The 12,247-nt window shown below is 49.9% G+C and overlaps 4 protein-coding genes and 1 non-coding gene across 5 annotated transcripts; 3 read left to right on the forward strand and 2 right to left on the reverse strand.

The window, feature by feature from the left end:
* Window positions 1-1,172: 1,172 nt before the first annotated feature.
* BO97DRAFT_387761 (uncharacterized protein) lies at window positions 1,173-4,543 on the forward strand (the record flags this gene model as incomplete). The annotated part of the gene is made up of 5 exons (XM_025693611.1): window positions 1,173-1,508; window positions 2,004-2,249; window positions 2,299-2,511; window positions 2,562-2,919; window positions 2,973-4,543. The coding sequence occupies 5 exons, from the start codon at window positions 1,173-1,175 to the stop codon at window positions 4,385-4,387; spliced, it is 2,568 nt and encodes an 855-aa protein (XP_025552972.1). The 3' UTR covers window positions 4,388-4,543.
* A 46-nt stretch (window positions 4,544-4,589) lies between these two features.
* On the reverse strand, window positions 4,590-4,674 carry BO97DRAFT_t104. Its single transcript has one exon. It is a non-coding gene; the product is annotated as a tRNA-Val (tRNA).
* A 749-nt stretch (window positions 4,675-5,423) lies between these two features.
* On the forward strand, window positions 5,424-6,632 carry BO97DRAFT_27203 (uncharacterized protein). The gene has a single exon (XM_025690995.1). The coding sequence runs from the start codon at window positions 5,727-5,729 to the stop codon at window positions 6,462-6,464; it is 738 nt and encodes a 245-aa protein (XP_025552973.1). The 5' UTR covers window positions 5,424-5,726; the 3' UTR covers window positions 6,465-6,632.
* Window positions 6,633-8,129: 1,497 nt separating this feature from the next.
* BO97DRAFT_442132 (uncharacterized protein) lies at window positions 8,130-8,972 on the forward strand (the record flags this gene model as incomplete). Its single annotated transcript, XM_025698231.1, has 2 exons — window positions 8,130-8,568; window positions 8,703-8,972. The coding sequence occupies exons 1-2, from the start codon at window positions 8,398-8,400 to the stop codon at window positions 8,970-8,972; spliced, it is 441 nt and encodes a 146-aa protein (XP_025552974.1). The 5' UTR covers window positions 8,130-8,397.
* A 1,899-nt stretch (window positions 8,973-10,871) lies between these two features.
* On the reverse strand, window positions 10,872-11,705 carry BO97DRAFT_449185 (uncharacterized protein; the record flags this gene model as incomplete). Its single annotated transcript, XM_025698858.1, has 2 exons — window positions 11,027-11,705; window positions 10,872-10,960 (listed from the first exon to the last, which is right to left on the reverse strand). The coding sequence occupies exons 1-2, from the start codon at window positions 11,454-11,456 to the stop codon at window positions 10,872-10,874; spliced, it is 519 nt and encodes a 172-aa protein (XP_025552975.1). The 5' UTR covers window positions 11,457-11,705.
* Between the last annotated feature and the right edge of the window lie 542 nt (window positions 11,706-12,247).

Consider the following 12,247-nt stretch of genomic DNA (forward strand, 5'->3'; position numbering starts at 1 on the left):
TAAATCTCTGGGCCTTGAAAATAGCTGCTCCTTCGTGTCTCGTTGCGTCCACAATCTCTCTCCTTGTTTCCTCCCGAATTCTGTTCAAACACCTAGTAGCGATTTCATATGACCGCGATGAAGATCGCAACACAATGGAAAATGGACCCGCTACCGCAGGGGATATTCACAAGTCGCCGTTCAGAACAGAGGTGAAGCAGCGTCATGATCAATCCGGTGGCGACAGGGAGCCATATCTGTCTCATGGCCTCAACCGTCAAGTTTCTGTAGCTCCAGTCCGACTGGCGAATGCCAAGGGCAGGAATACGGTAGTGGCTGCTGATGCATGGGGGTCGTGCTGCTTTGTCTGGTGGCATCCCTGTAGTGTTTATTGGTGGATGTTCCAAAGGTTCGCGGTGTCGAACATGGCATTGTGGAAGAAAAAAGCCATCGACGGTCATAGCGATACAGGATAAACAAGACTAAAGATGGTGGTAAAATGCTGAGCGGTACTGTCCTTTATAAATGCTCCTTGTTATTACTGAAAAGTATTGAGTAAGGCAAATGAGTCTGTCCCTGATGCCTTTGCTTGAATGGTAAACTTGAGTAGATTCGAGGATGCTATTTCCAATTAAGACCTGTGGCTGGAAATTGGCGTGGGTTCGCAATTGACTCTCGTCTCGACCTGCCCAATCAGCCCCTCCTCGAGTGAATACAAGCGAGGGCTAATCAATCATGGCTTGGTGTGGCTATGTGGGAGTATAGGCGTGAAAGCGAACCACCGCTTCGGGTCTTTGTCGTTCTCGCGTGGCCCCAATCTGAAAGAACTTCCAACCACAACTCACAGTCCACTCTCTCGCCACCAACTCCGACCATTAAGAGCTACCTTTTGACACCACGAGGAATAGCTTGCCGAGCAGCTCCTTAAGAGTCATACCTCTCATTCATTCGGATGAGCCTTGCTTCTCCGAGCGTCCACCACCAGGCTTGAATGCCATTTGTCTGCGAAACTCCGTCTAACACATCCCGTGGGAAGGGCGACGTTTGGTATCGAGAACTCACTGGATCTGCTTGAGATAGGTTTTAAGATATCGGGTAGAACTTTTCCCCTCGTCCTCGGATCCCCTCTCGGCTTCCAGCTTTCTATGCACAACACAAGCGAGTCACGTTCCCGCCCACACTTTCATGCCACCATGTTCTCCGTTGACGATGTGGAGGTTTTGCTACACAACTTGATTCGGATCGCATGGGACTTATATTACAACTGCAACTATGTTCGTGGTGAGGCCCCCGATGGCTTCAAGCAACTTGTGGACGGACTCCTCGCTCTTCATAACACGCTTCGTGCTTTGAAGAACAATGTCGAGGCTGTGCGAGGTGACCATAAAGTTGACCTGCAGCCGTCGCTCCATGCCTGTTTAGAGACTCTACACGCACTTCAAAGACTAGTCGTCAGGTATCAAGCTATCGGGGCTAGCAGCGAAAAGGAGTTCTGGGAGAAAATGGACTGGCCGACACAGCAAGGACAAGTTGAGGAATTGAGGTCTGAGATTTCTGCTCATGCACACAACCTACAATTGTGTTTAAACTCTGTCGCTAGGTATGACCCCATATCCCGGTTGATGGTTGATCTCATAGGCATTGACTCCTGCAGCTATTCCTCGAGTAGCTTTAACGACACCATGTTGGAGACTTCACAAACAGACAAAACTCCCTTCCCTACACTTCCTTTGCCAAACGGAATATCTACCACCTTTCCAGTGCCGCCAATGTCACCTCGAAGACACCGTATAGGCGGGATCTCAGAGCTGGAGGGAAGTTCTATGTTCGAAACAAACGGCTTCGGTGCAAAAACACACCATAGCTTCAGCGATGCTCAGGCACGTGGCTCGGTCTCTACGGAGTCAATGACCTCCGGATACTCTGAGGGCTCCTTCATGTCAGGCAGCACGCTTACACCGACCAGTAGTGTGTCGGGAACACAGTTCAACTTTCCACCGATGGACATGTTTTCGACTGAGAAGGAGGTGTTCCATTCTCGGACTCCACCCGTCGTGGTGAAAGGTGTGCCAGGTTTAGAAACATCGGCTTCTTATTCCCAGTCACGAGAACAGCTCCGCCGATCGCTGCGTTATGAGCCCCGAGATCGATTCCACCAAGCTGACGCCGAACTCGTCCTGAAGTTTGATGCATCCGTGGTAAAAGGGCAGGAAGTCCGGAATCTTACTACGAGTGGTTGGTTACATATCGCTGTATGGTGGCTGCTCAAAGTACGGTACAATGTCCTCTTAGTTGTTATGATAGCTAAAATTTGCCCAGGCCCGTGCTGTCCTCGCCAATGCGGACAAGACAAACCTGGCAAATACTCGTGGAAGTGTCAGCCCATCAACCTTATCGTGGTCATCGAGCCATCAGGCATATATTGACCTGCTCAAAGCATCCTACATCTTATACGATGTTGTGTTGAGAACAGGCAACCCACAAGAATTGTTCTTGAATGAGAACCGAAAGATGGTTTCAGATTTGTCGGATGTGAGTAACTCAAGAGAATCTGTGCTATGACCGAACTAAGCAGAAAATAGGGTATAAGGGAAGAATTCTCCCAGTTCAGCTCTGTTGACGTCCCGGACTATGCTGCTATCCATTCACACAGCCAGGATATTCTCGAAACAATACAACCCGAGGAAACGGCTGGCAATATGAATCCGCGTCTAGGTCTGGGCGACGTTCGATACACTACAGTCGAGATTGAAGACGCGGGTAATGAAGACGAACATGTCTTCTTTCGTACGTTCGTCAATGCTGGAATAGGCAGCAAAAAGCTTCGCATGAGGACTAAAGGAGCTCCATATATGCTTCTGCTGTCTACTAGATCCGGGGACAGTGAGCCGAAGGTTACTATATGTAATCAAATGGGCACGTTTTGTCTTCAACGGAACTGTAAGTCATGCCGGTTTACTCGCTGGAATTGGTGGGCCCTAATCTAGTTACAGTCACACCCGCGGATTTGATTCAGCTTGTACAAACTTCAAATGCCTCAGTTGACGGTCTTCCTGTCGCAAGATCCACAGAGCCGGTAGCTCTGATGTTCGAAACCACCAGTGTTTCGATCTCGTTCCAGTATTTGGCCGACTTGGTGCAATTTATCAGCGTTCCAAAGGCGTACTTCGATGCCGTGTGGCCCAGGGAACCAATAAGCTCGGATAAAATTACCGAGACTGTGATTTACAAAGGCTCCGTTGAGGTACTGGAACAGCTAAAAGCGCCGAGCTTGGTAGCGATGAGCCCAGCCCTTGTTCATCGATCCTGTGAGGTGCGCATTCTAGAAAGATCATATGGCGAGGCATGGCGCTCCATCCGGAGAATGGTTATCAGCTCTTCCGTAGCCGAAAAGAACCCTATATGCATCGACTGGTTCATGCCTCTGAGTTTTGTGCAGATCAATCGCAGCAAAGGATCGAGGCAGGCACTGCTGAAGTGGTCAGATACCGGACAAGAACGATCTGACAAGACCGATGGGAACTATAACCCCCTGTACTCGAATGTGTACGATGAGAAGAACCCCAACATAGGAATCAGCATAGAGTGGTCCACAGAGCAGGCGGCGGGGGAGTTTGAACAGGCTATCTTGAGTCTAAACTCGAAGCCGATATTCTCCTGGTCTCAGACCCCAAGCTCGGGTCATATCTATGACGCCGTAGACGATACCCCGGAGCAGAAGATGTACAAAGCAATCTTGGTGTGCCAGAGTCACACGGGTTGGAAGTCCTGCGGCCTATACTATGTTTACAGAGACACCGACTACAGCTATGAGCATGCCAATCGCCGTGTCCGGTTTCCACACATATTCCACACCCATTACATCTCGTCGCACGTCGATCAGTTGTACCGAGCTGACTCTCCAGTTCAATTCTCCCGGAGCGAGAAGGTGACGAGAAGTGTCACGATCGGTTTCGATGAAGAGCTCACGCTGCAGGGGTTCATGAGCGCGCTTGCAGCTTCTCACGAACTCGTGTTTTCGAGACGTGCCACATCGCTCACGACTAAAGGCAAGCTTCTCTTCGGTCACAAGAAATCCTCCAAGGGAGACTCAGAGGTGCAGTTATGGCGAAATGGGGTGCATCTTCGTCTTGCTGCGCGGTGGAAGAGTGACCACGTTGCGGACAAGTGGTTGACGATGGGGATCCCATCTCGGGAGCCAACGCAGGACAGCAATCGGATAAGCTTCCACACCATGGAGTTTTCACGTGGAATGGTTCTCAATATGGCGAAGATTGCTGCGGGGAAAGCGAAAGACCCAGGCAAGGAGCGACTGCGGGGCCCTGTCACAATCACATTTCCGACCTTAAAAGGTACGTATCTGCTTCAATGGGTCATCTGGCGAGTATTAATTGTTGTGGGACGCTAACATACATTATTTTCCGGCAGATGAAGAAGACTTCATGGCTATCTTGACAGCGAAGTCTACGTCATAAAGCAGGTCTGAGACAGCGAGACGTGCTGCCTGTAAATAGTCTGTCTGCGTGACGAAAAAAATATCGATCAAACAAAGCACACACAAGTGTATCGATCCTGGATTGTGTATGATGCAGGGATGATGTCGACAAAAATAGTCACGCCCGGGATCGAACCGGGAACCTTCTCGGGCGTTCAGCTGATGTGAACGAGAAATCATAACCATTAGACCACGTGACTGTTTCTTGTTGTAGATCGGAATGTTATTTGGCTTGTCAATCCCTCAAATCGCGCATCATCTGCAGATACCACGGACGGTACGGTCAGTCCCTTGCTGCAAGGCAAACCCGCTGCCGATCGCCGAATGATAGCAACAGATCAAGTCAGGAACACCACGACCATGGCCACCCGAACATTTTGTCCTACCACGCTTGTGATAAGATCGAGGGCCGCAAAGCTCATCCGCTGACGAAGCGTCTGTACCATGGAACAAACAAGATCTCCCAACCCGCCTGATCATGTCGTTGAGCTGCGGAAGACCAGGCAAACCGCTCGGATCTGAGGAGTATTTCTACACCTACGGTTCGTATGCCGACACCCTTGGTGGAGAAAACAACATTTCTTCGTTGTTTTCTTTCGAATTACTCGAACATCGATAATCTAATCCCATTCCAGAGTTACCGTTGACTCAACTCTCCGTAGGTAAAACCAACTTTCGTCATCGCTAGCAAACCAGCCACAAAGCTCTAACTACAGTCACACCGTGACTCAATTCAAGAAATAGACCACCAAGTCCGAACCCACTTTTGTACCATATGACATGCAGACGGACAGGTCGCAAGCTAAACTCAGTAATCCACATCTGCAACTGTGCCCCGGGCTTGACTTACGCGGGTGATCTCCCCTCCTTTCTTTCCCAGGCAAAGGACATTATTCCCGCCGCGTGCGCCTCGCACGTGCAGCTCTTATGACTGATGTACGAAATGGCTGCGCCCGTTTATAAGCCAATGAACCTTTCTGCCTTCGACGCCTTGGTTTTAGTGATATGTGTCTTTCTCATTGCAAGATGACTGGTAGTTTTGTCCTGGGCTCGGGGTGATCTTCTATTAGCGATTTACTTTTCTTGCATTATTTTAGATACACTACATCCATCGGATAGCTTCGACTTCCACTTTCTTCTTTTTGTGCTCTTTTGGCCCTTCTACGTGAGCTGTTCAAAGGCAGGTCTACACTTACGACGACTACTGCTCTCTCTTTTCCGGTGATCACTTTTGATTCTCAGCAGCGTGGACATGCCACATCTGGTCCACCACCATCACCACCGAAGGCGCCACTCCTGGCCCTACTGCGGTCCAAGCAACGCGTACCACCAGCATTCGCACCAGCCGCTCAGTCGCAACCGGACACTATTCCAGTCGGAACAGCAACAGCAACAGGCCTACCAGCAGCACCTCCTCGAGCAGCGGTTTCTTGCCCCCGTTGGCTCGGAAGATCTCCTCGACGACGATGCCGCGTCGGCGGGGATTTCACCCTCGCCATCATCACTAAGGAAGGCCGCAGCACAGACCAGATCTCGACGCTGGTGGTGGTGGTGGTATTCCTCGTCGCGAGTGGTTCCAACCGCACCGCAGGGGAATCCGGTTGGGACTGAAGGGCCGCTGAGGAAGATGATGCGTCCGCCGCTGGATAAGGCGCGGTCGTTGTTTGTTATGCCCACGACGGCGACGGCGAGTCATTCTGTTGACGTTGCCGGGGAAGATGCGCTGGTGTTTACTACATATTGGGTGCCGCAGCCAGGTGTTGTTCAGGTTCCCGGGCTGGGGGGATCGGGAGCTGTTGTTGAACAGCCGGGCGGACCACCGCCCGCTGACGGGCTGTTGGCGGTGCCGGTTCCCGTGGATGGTGGGCCGCGGGGCAGGACTATGGCGGCGCATCTGATGGCGGAGAGGAACCATCGGCGGTGTCATTCCGAGCAGCCGCGGGCTTGGAAGCGCCCGAGCGCAAGCTTGTGGCCGCTGGAGGAGGAATGATTTCGCTTCAAAGAGGGTGGTGTTTTCCATTTGGACCCTCTGCTTGCTGTTTTCTGTCGTAGAGTTTGTGGCTTCACTTCATCTTGCTTGCTTTTTCTTGTGTATGATTTGTGGGATGGGTCTAATACTTTAGCATCGTGTTTTGAGAGGCGTCGGATATACAGGATCTATTGCATTTTGTTTGCGTGTGGCATTGTTGCGGGACGGGGGACGGTCGGTCATTTGCGTGTTGCGGCGTTGAGATTCGGCGAGACTTGGGGATGGAAATGTACTGTACTGTACCTTAGTTCAGTGAATCGAAATAATGCCCCAAACTCTAGGCTGCCATCTCTCTCATGGACAAACAACAAGGAGGATGGGTTGCGGGATTATCGATCTGCTGTTGTCGGGCAACCTTCTCAAATACCTCAAATTACCTCAATGCTCATCACCTGCACGGGACCATGCTTAAGTTTCAGCCTTGCCAGTCTGCGGACTGCGGATTGCGGACGGACGGGCTGGCAGTGACAGGCCGCTTTTCCCCTCCTCTCTCTTCCCCGGAACGACCGTGCCGATTCCTCGACTTGGCAACTTTACGGCGCCAGCTGAACATGATGTCACTAAGGGTTGGACCAAGAGAAGAGCCTCATTTAAGTGGGGGGTTACGCTGTTGATTGTTATCGCCGACAAGGAACGGGGTGTGAATCTCCGCGGACGGAGTTTACTTAAACTCGTAGTATTTTGACCTCAGCTCGAGTTTATGTGCATTGTGCATCGTATTTGCTGGAGCCTGAGTAACGATCTACCAGTTGGTAAAGAGTTTGCAGTCCCACTGCAAAGTCTGGGTCAGGGGATTGATTCTAATTTTGTCGGTCGCGTTTGTGCAATTGTGATTACTACGTGACTGGTAGGTAGGTAGGTCGGTAGGTAGAATACTATTTAAAGATGAACCTGGTTGTTTTTTGATTTCTGAAACGCTCCATGGGGCAATTGTGCTGGGTGTTTGTTGGAGTTTGAGGGGGAAAAGAACGATTCGAGCAGGGGCAGGGAGTTTCACGGAACGGACGGATGAAGATCCAAGCACTAAGTCTACACTATCAGCCCTAGTGAGCCCTATCATTCCGCCCGTCGACAGTTGTGGGGTCTTCGTCTGGATGCCGTGTGGGGGCGGATTTGGCCGCGTGATCCTGGGATTGCAGTTGAGTGCATTGTGCAGTGTTAGCTTGGTTGGTTTTCTATTATGTGTCTTGTGGTTTGTCGTATTACATGATCGTGGTTGACGGTACAATGTATCAAGAGGTGAGATCTGGATTGTGGTTGAGGGAAATCTAGAGTATGAGTTGTCCAGTGTAGCGCAGCGTAGAAACGCATGCTGCCAGATGTGGAATTCGACTCGAAATCGACTCGAAGAATAGGCAGCGGTGAATTGGAGCCTCCTGACGGGTCGTGCTCGCTTGCTGTCAGCGGTGATTGGAGAGACTCAGTCTCGTAGGGCAGAGGAGTGGACTCCCCGCCAGGATCCTCACCGCTCCACTTGGTGACTCAATGAGCCCTATCGATGGAGTCGCTCTCCCTGCTGGCAGCCTCCGATTCGTCTGCCCGCTTATGTCCGAACACTAAGCTATGCCCCAGACAGAAAAGGGGTGGGGAATCCTGGATGATTCGTGATAAGTGTCTGCGAGAGATTGACGAGGGGTGCAGGAGAACTCGATCGTCGCGTCCATAAATTCTTGCTTGTTCCCTCCACCTTGCCGAGTTTGAGATCTCTTCTACACCCTCATCTCTCAGCATCCAATTTGGACTGTTTCTCGGTTTTGAGCCTGAATTGTTTCTGTCTTGTGGTCTATCCAAGTTAGAATACTAGTAACCACTACTGCTACCACCACCTTCCTCCTGCGAAACGAATCTCAAACCTACTACTACCGTCCGCGCTTCACCTCAACCACCACACAAAATGACTCCCTCCAGAGCTACTCAGGTCCACGACGACCACATCCACACCCACAAGCGCTCCTCCTCCGCCCGCAAGAGCACCGAGGACTACCGCCGCTACAACAACACCATCAACCACTACGGCCGACACTCCAACGACTGGCTCTTCGGCGGCTTCAGTCTGCGCGACACCGTCCGCGACGGTGTCGACCGCCTGCTCCACCTCCACGCCAAGGATTGAAACCCAGAGCAGCCATCTCATCATTCTCGATCAAATGATCCCTCATCTCGAACACGTTTTCGGTTCCGATGGCCCTATCAGCATAGATACAAGGCTCCACCAGTGCACCGGGGGTTTATATCGCCATGTTCATCGCCAGCCCATGTGAGGATGTCGACCTCACCATCTTCTTCATCTTCAGTCTCGGATATCGAGTCACGCGATGCTTGAAACTTCGACGTTGTCTTTGCTTCGGTGGAGGGATCAATGAAGACTGCTGGGGCTTGATTCTCCCCGTCTACGACGGCGGGCTTCTGTCGGTAAATGCCGTTCTTCCCGTTATGGAAGGCAGAATCATTCTGTCTGAGTGTTATTAAAGGCCTATTTGGATTGGCCTTGCAACTCAGGAGATTTGGGCAGAGTACCCCGCTCACTTTAGAGTGTGCATAAGATCCCCGGATTGAGCTTATAAGCTCTTCATGTTTGAACATGATCATGTTTGTCTGTGACACAAATGTCTTTCTTTGTTGATATCTGCTATTGTCTGGCGGATATGAATTAGTATGTCTATAGTGATACCAATTTCGGACTTGAAAGTATTGTCTCAGCCTTTTGAACTCGTAATAGTTGTGCTATGTAAATTGTAATAGTCTCGTAGGTCGCAGTGATTTCAAATTGGTTATGGCATGTCAATGCATAAAGCAACATCACATGATCTTATTTAGACTACCACCCCAAGGGCTACCCTGCCCGTATATCAGATGTTCGCTTGTATCAAAGTAAGTAAGAATCCGCACCGAGACCCGACAAGTTTAAGAGTTCCATCTTCAATTTCCCAATAGGTCGCAGTCAAATGATCGAAGAGAAGAAAAGCAGCATCCGAACATACAGAACAGTATCCTGGACGGCATCTAAATGTTCATTTCATACTAGGGTAAAGTTTGTGCTCTATATATAAAGTACCTGGTCTAAGTAGTCCCTCCAAATCTTCAAAGGTTCAACCTTTCCTTGATTTATTTCCTTGGGAGGGTTGCTGTACATTTGAAATTCAATACAGAGGGAGGGCAGTCGAGTGATCATTGTCTTATGCTCACTTGGCTCTTTACCCGCTCGCTATACAGCATATTTCTTTATCTCTTCCTTCTTCCAAATAATAAGAATCATATCTGATTTCAAGGTGACAGATCTCGACTCATATCAAGAGAAACAGAAACAGAATTGGGGGTGGAGGTACCGGAACTCAAGAGGAACCTGTCCGGGGAGGTCAGCGAAAGTACCTAGTAGCAATCTGCGAGAGCACGTCCCTCACTCACTAGGGCTCCTTCTACGAGTACGTGACTCTTAGATGGTGTGCAGCAGTATGCACATCGAATCTTGGTTCAGGGTGATGAGATCGGAATGGAGGTATGGTGCAAGGAGTAAGGAGAGAGGCTAGGTTGGTTGTCTTGTGAATTCGCTTTGGGTGGGGCCGGGGATTGTGGTTGTGGTTGTGGTTGTGATTGTCGGGGTTGGAAATTGGTTGTTGGTTACGAAGAAGTGAGTATCTTGAACGTGGGAAGAGGTGGATGGAGTATGCGTAGACAGACTTTTTTGAACTCTGGCGCTAGGCACCATACTGTATTTCTCTCGTTGACACCGTGGACGTGAAAAGGGTTTTGAAAATTCTAGCATCTTCCCGTTTATTACTATGTTCATGATTAGATATGCATGAGTTGTTTGATGGTTAAATCTTGCTTTACTTTAAGACCTGCAGGTCTCTCAGCTGTGTAAGCGGGGCATATGATTTCAAGACGCCATATGGAGAGGTCTTCTATTTCAGAAAGACTACGCTAGGGTCTGATCACCCAGAGTAGGTAGAGAAGGAATGTTTAGTTAGTTGACGGTGTGAATCAAGGTAGGGTAATTTTGATTCACATCGCAATGGGCACAGTAGACGGAGCAGCTACAACACATTCTCAGCTTTGCTGGGTCGTACATGTGCAATGAAATTGGCTGGTATTGGTTCAAGAGCATTGATTATAGGTTTTAATTCGATTGCAATTATTGATTAGAATCTAAGATGAACTCGCTTCTTGGTCATAACAGGACATGGTCGGTGCGTGATCTCTGCTGCATTATGGAGCCACACTGTCTGGAGTTGTGGCAAATGTCCTTCCTCAATGCAAGACGATCTGGACAAAGTGCAATGGAGAGGATAGAAAAAAAGTCTTTTCAACTCTCGCAAGCAATACGGACGAGTATACGCTGATTCAGAAACGGCCTGACAGTCCAGCGTATCAGGCTCCCTGCCATGCTGCAATGTCCGCAGCTGTAATGTCGATGTTCTCCGGTATTAGGCTGTGCAATTTGGCTACCTGGGAGGGTGCTAAACCTGAGTTAGCTATAAGCATGGTCTGTAGGGGCTGGGAGAGAGAATAATAGTAGTACTCACTTGGACGCGGAGGTGCAGCACCCGCTTGAACAGTAATGATTCCAGAATCGACATACTCCCTCGTCGAGACCCCATGGGACGAGGCAGCCCCGAGCATGACCCGCACTCGGTATCTCCCGGCTTGGGTGAATTTGAGAGGCCCGAACCGCGCATACCCGCTCGTCGTGTTTCCACTGCTGCTGCGCACACTCGAGGTCACAATCCCCGTGAGCCCGGGTACCGGGGCGGTTCCTGCTTCGTTTCGGAGCGATATATGCGCGACCAGCTGCTGCGTTGGGGCCCTCGGCATTCCTACCGGCCTCACAGCCACAATCACTGGTAATGACATGGACACCCCAGGTGCAACAGTGGTTGGAGGTGCGATTTCAAAGGTGATTCCATACTCGCGGCTAGAGCTCCCAGCATCTGCTCTTACGTTGCCCTGAACCATGTTGCTTTTTTTTTTTGAAGTGCTAGTCAACCACGTGTTTTTTTGAGACAGAATCGACAAGATGAACGACTAGCGGGTTTAATACTTTGGCAAACAATGTGTTCTCCCGTATGCGATGGTACAAAGAAGCTCCAAAACCAGTCAAGAAAACAAAGAGTAAATATCGTCTAAAGTGGTAAATAACAGGAAGAAATTTGTTATCTAATTTTTGGTAGAGAAGAAGGAGCATCAACAAAAATGCATTCGGAACCCTTCATATATGTGATTCCTGAACCTACCAAAAGAGCAACTAGGGTGCAATATTGACCGTCTCAAACCGGGCCAAAAACGTGCTCAGGTCCCCAATAGATCTTTGCCACCACGACAGAATCAATCTGGATCGAAAGTTGGAGGTCTAGTTCTGCAGATCTGCATAGTGAGGACTACAGAGCCCCTGCGATGCAGGATAGAGAGAGAGTATCCGACGTTAGGCACTGATAGACCTGCACGATCCAGAGCAAAGGGAGCCTGCATCATCCTTACCCACCTGTGGAATCCATTGTCTTGTCCCTCAACTTTACTTTTTCTTGACCCTGCATCGAGTCTAGTTGCTTTTGTCGCCCCGTCCGTAAGCGTAAACCTTGAGATCCATTTAGCGTGGAAACGCAAGTGCCAAAAAGGCCCACTAATCTCTGCATGGAGATGAGGAATCCAGTGGTGCTCTGTCTGCATTTCCTGCAAGACCCAGGCAGATCTGCAATGGGGGACGTCAGATCGTGTACAGGGCGACTGCATGCCAGAGGATGGTGAAT

This window comes from Aspergillus homomorphus, assembly GCF_003184865.1.
Source record: "Aspergillus homomorphus CBS 101889 unplaced genomic scaffold BO97scaffold_11, whole genome shotgun sequence".
In the NCBI taxonomy this organism is placed as follows: Eukaryota; Fungi; Ascomycota; class Eurotiomycetes; order Eurotiales; family Aspergillaceae; genus Aspergillus; species Aspergillus homomorphus.

Excerpts from the sequence above, each read along its gene's own strand:
- BO97DRAFT_27203 (XM_025690995.1), top strand. The coding sequence starts at position 5,727 with ATGCCACATCTGGTCCACCACCATCACCACCGAAGGCGCCACTCCTGG.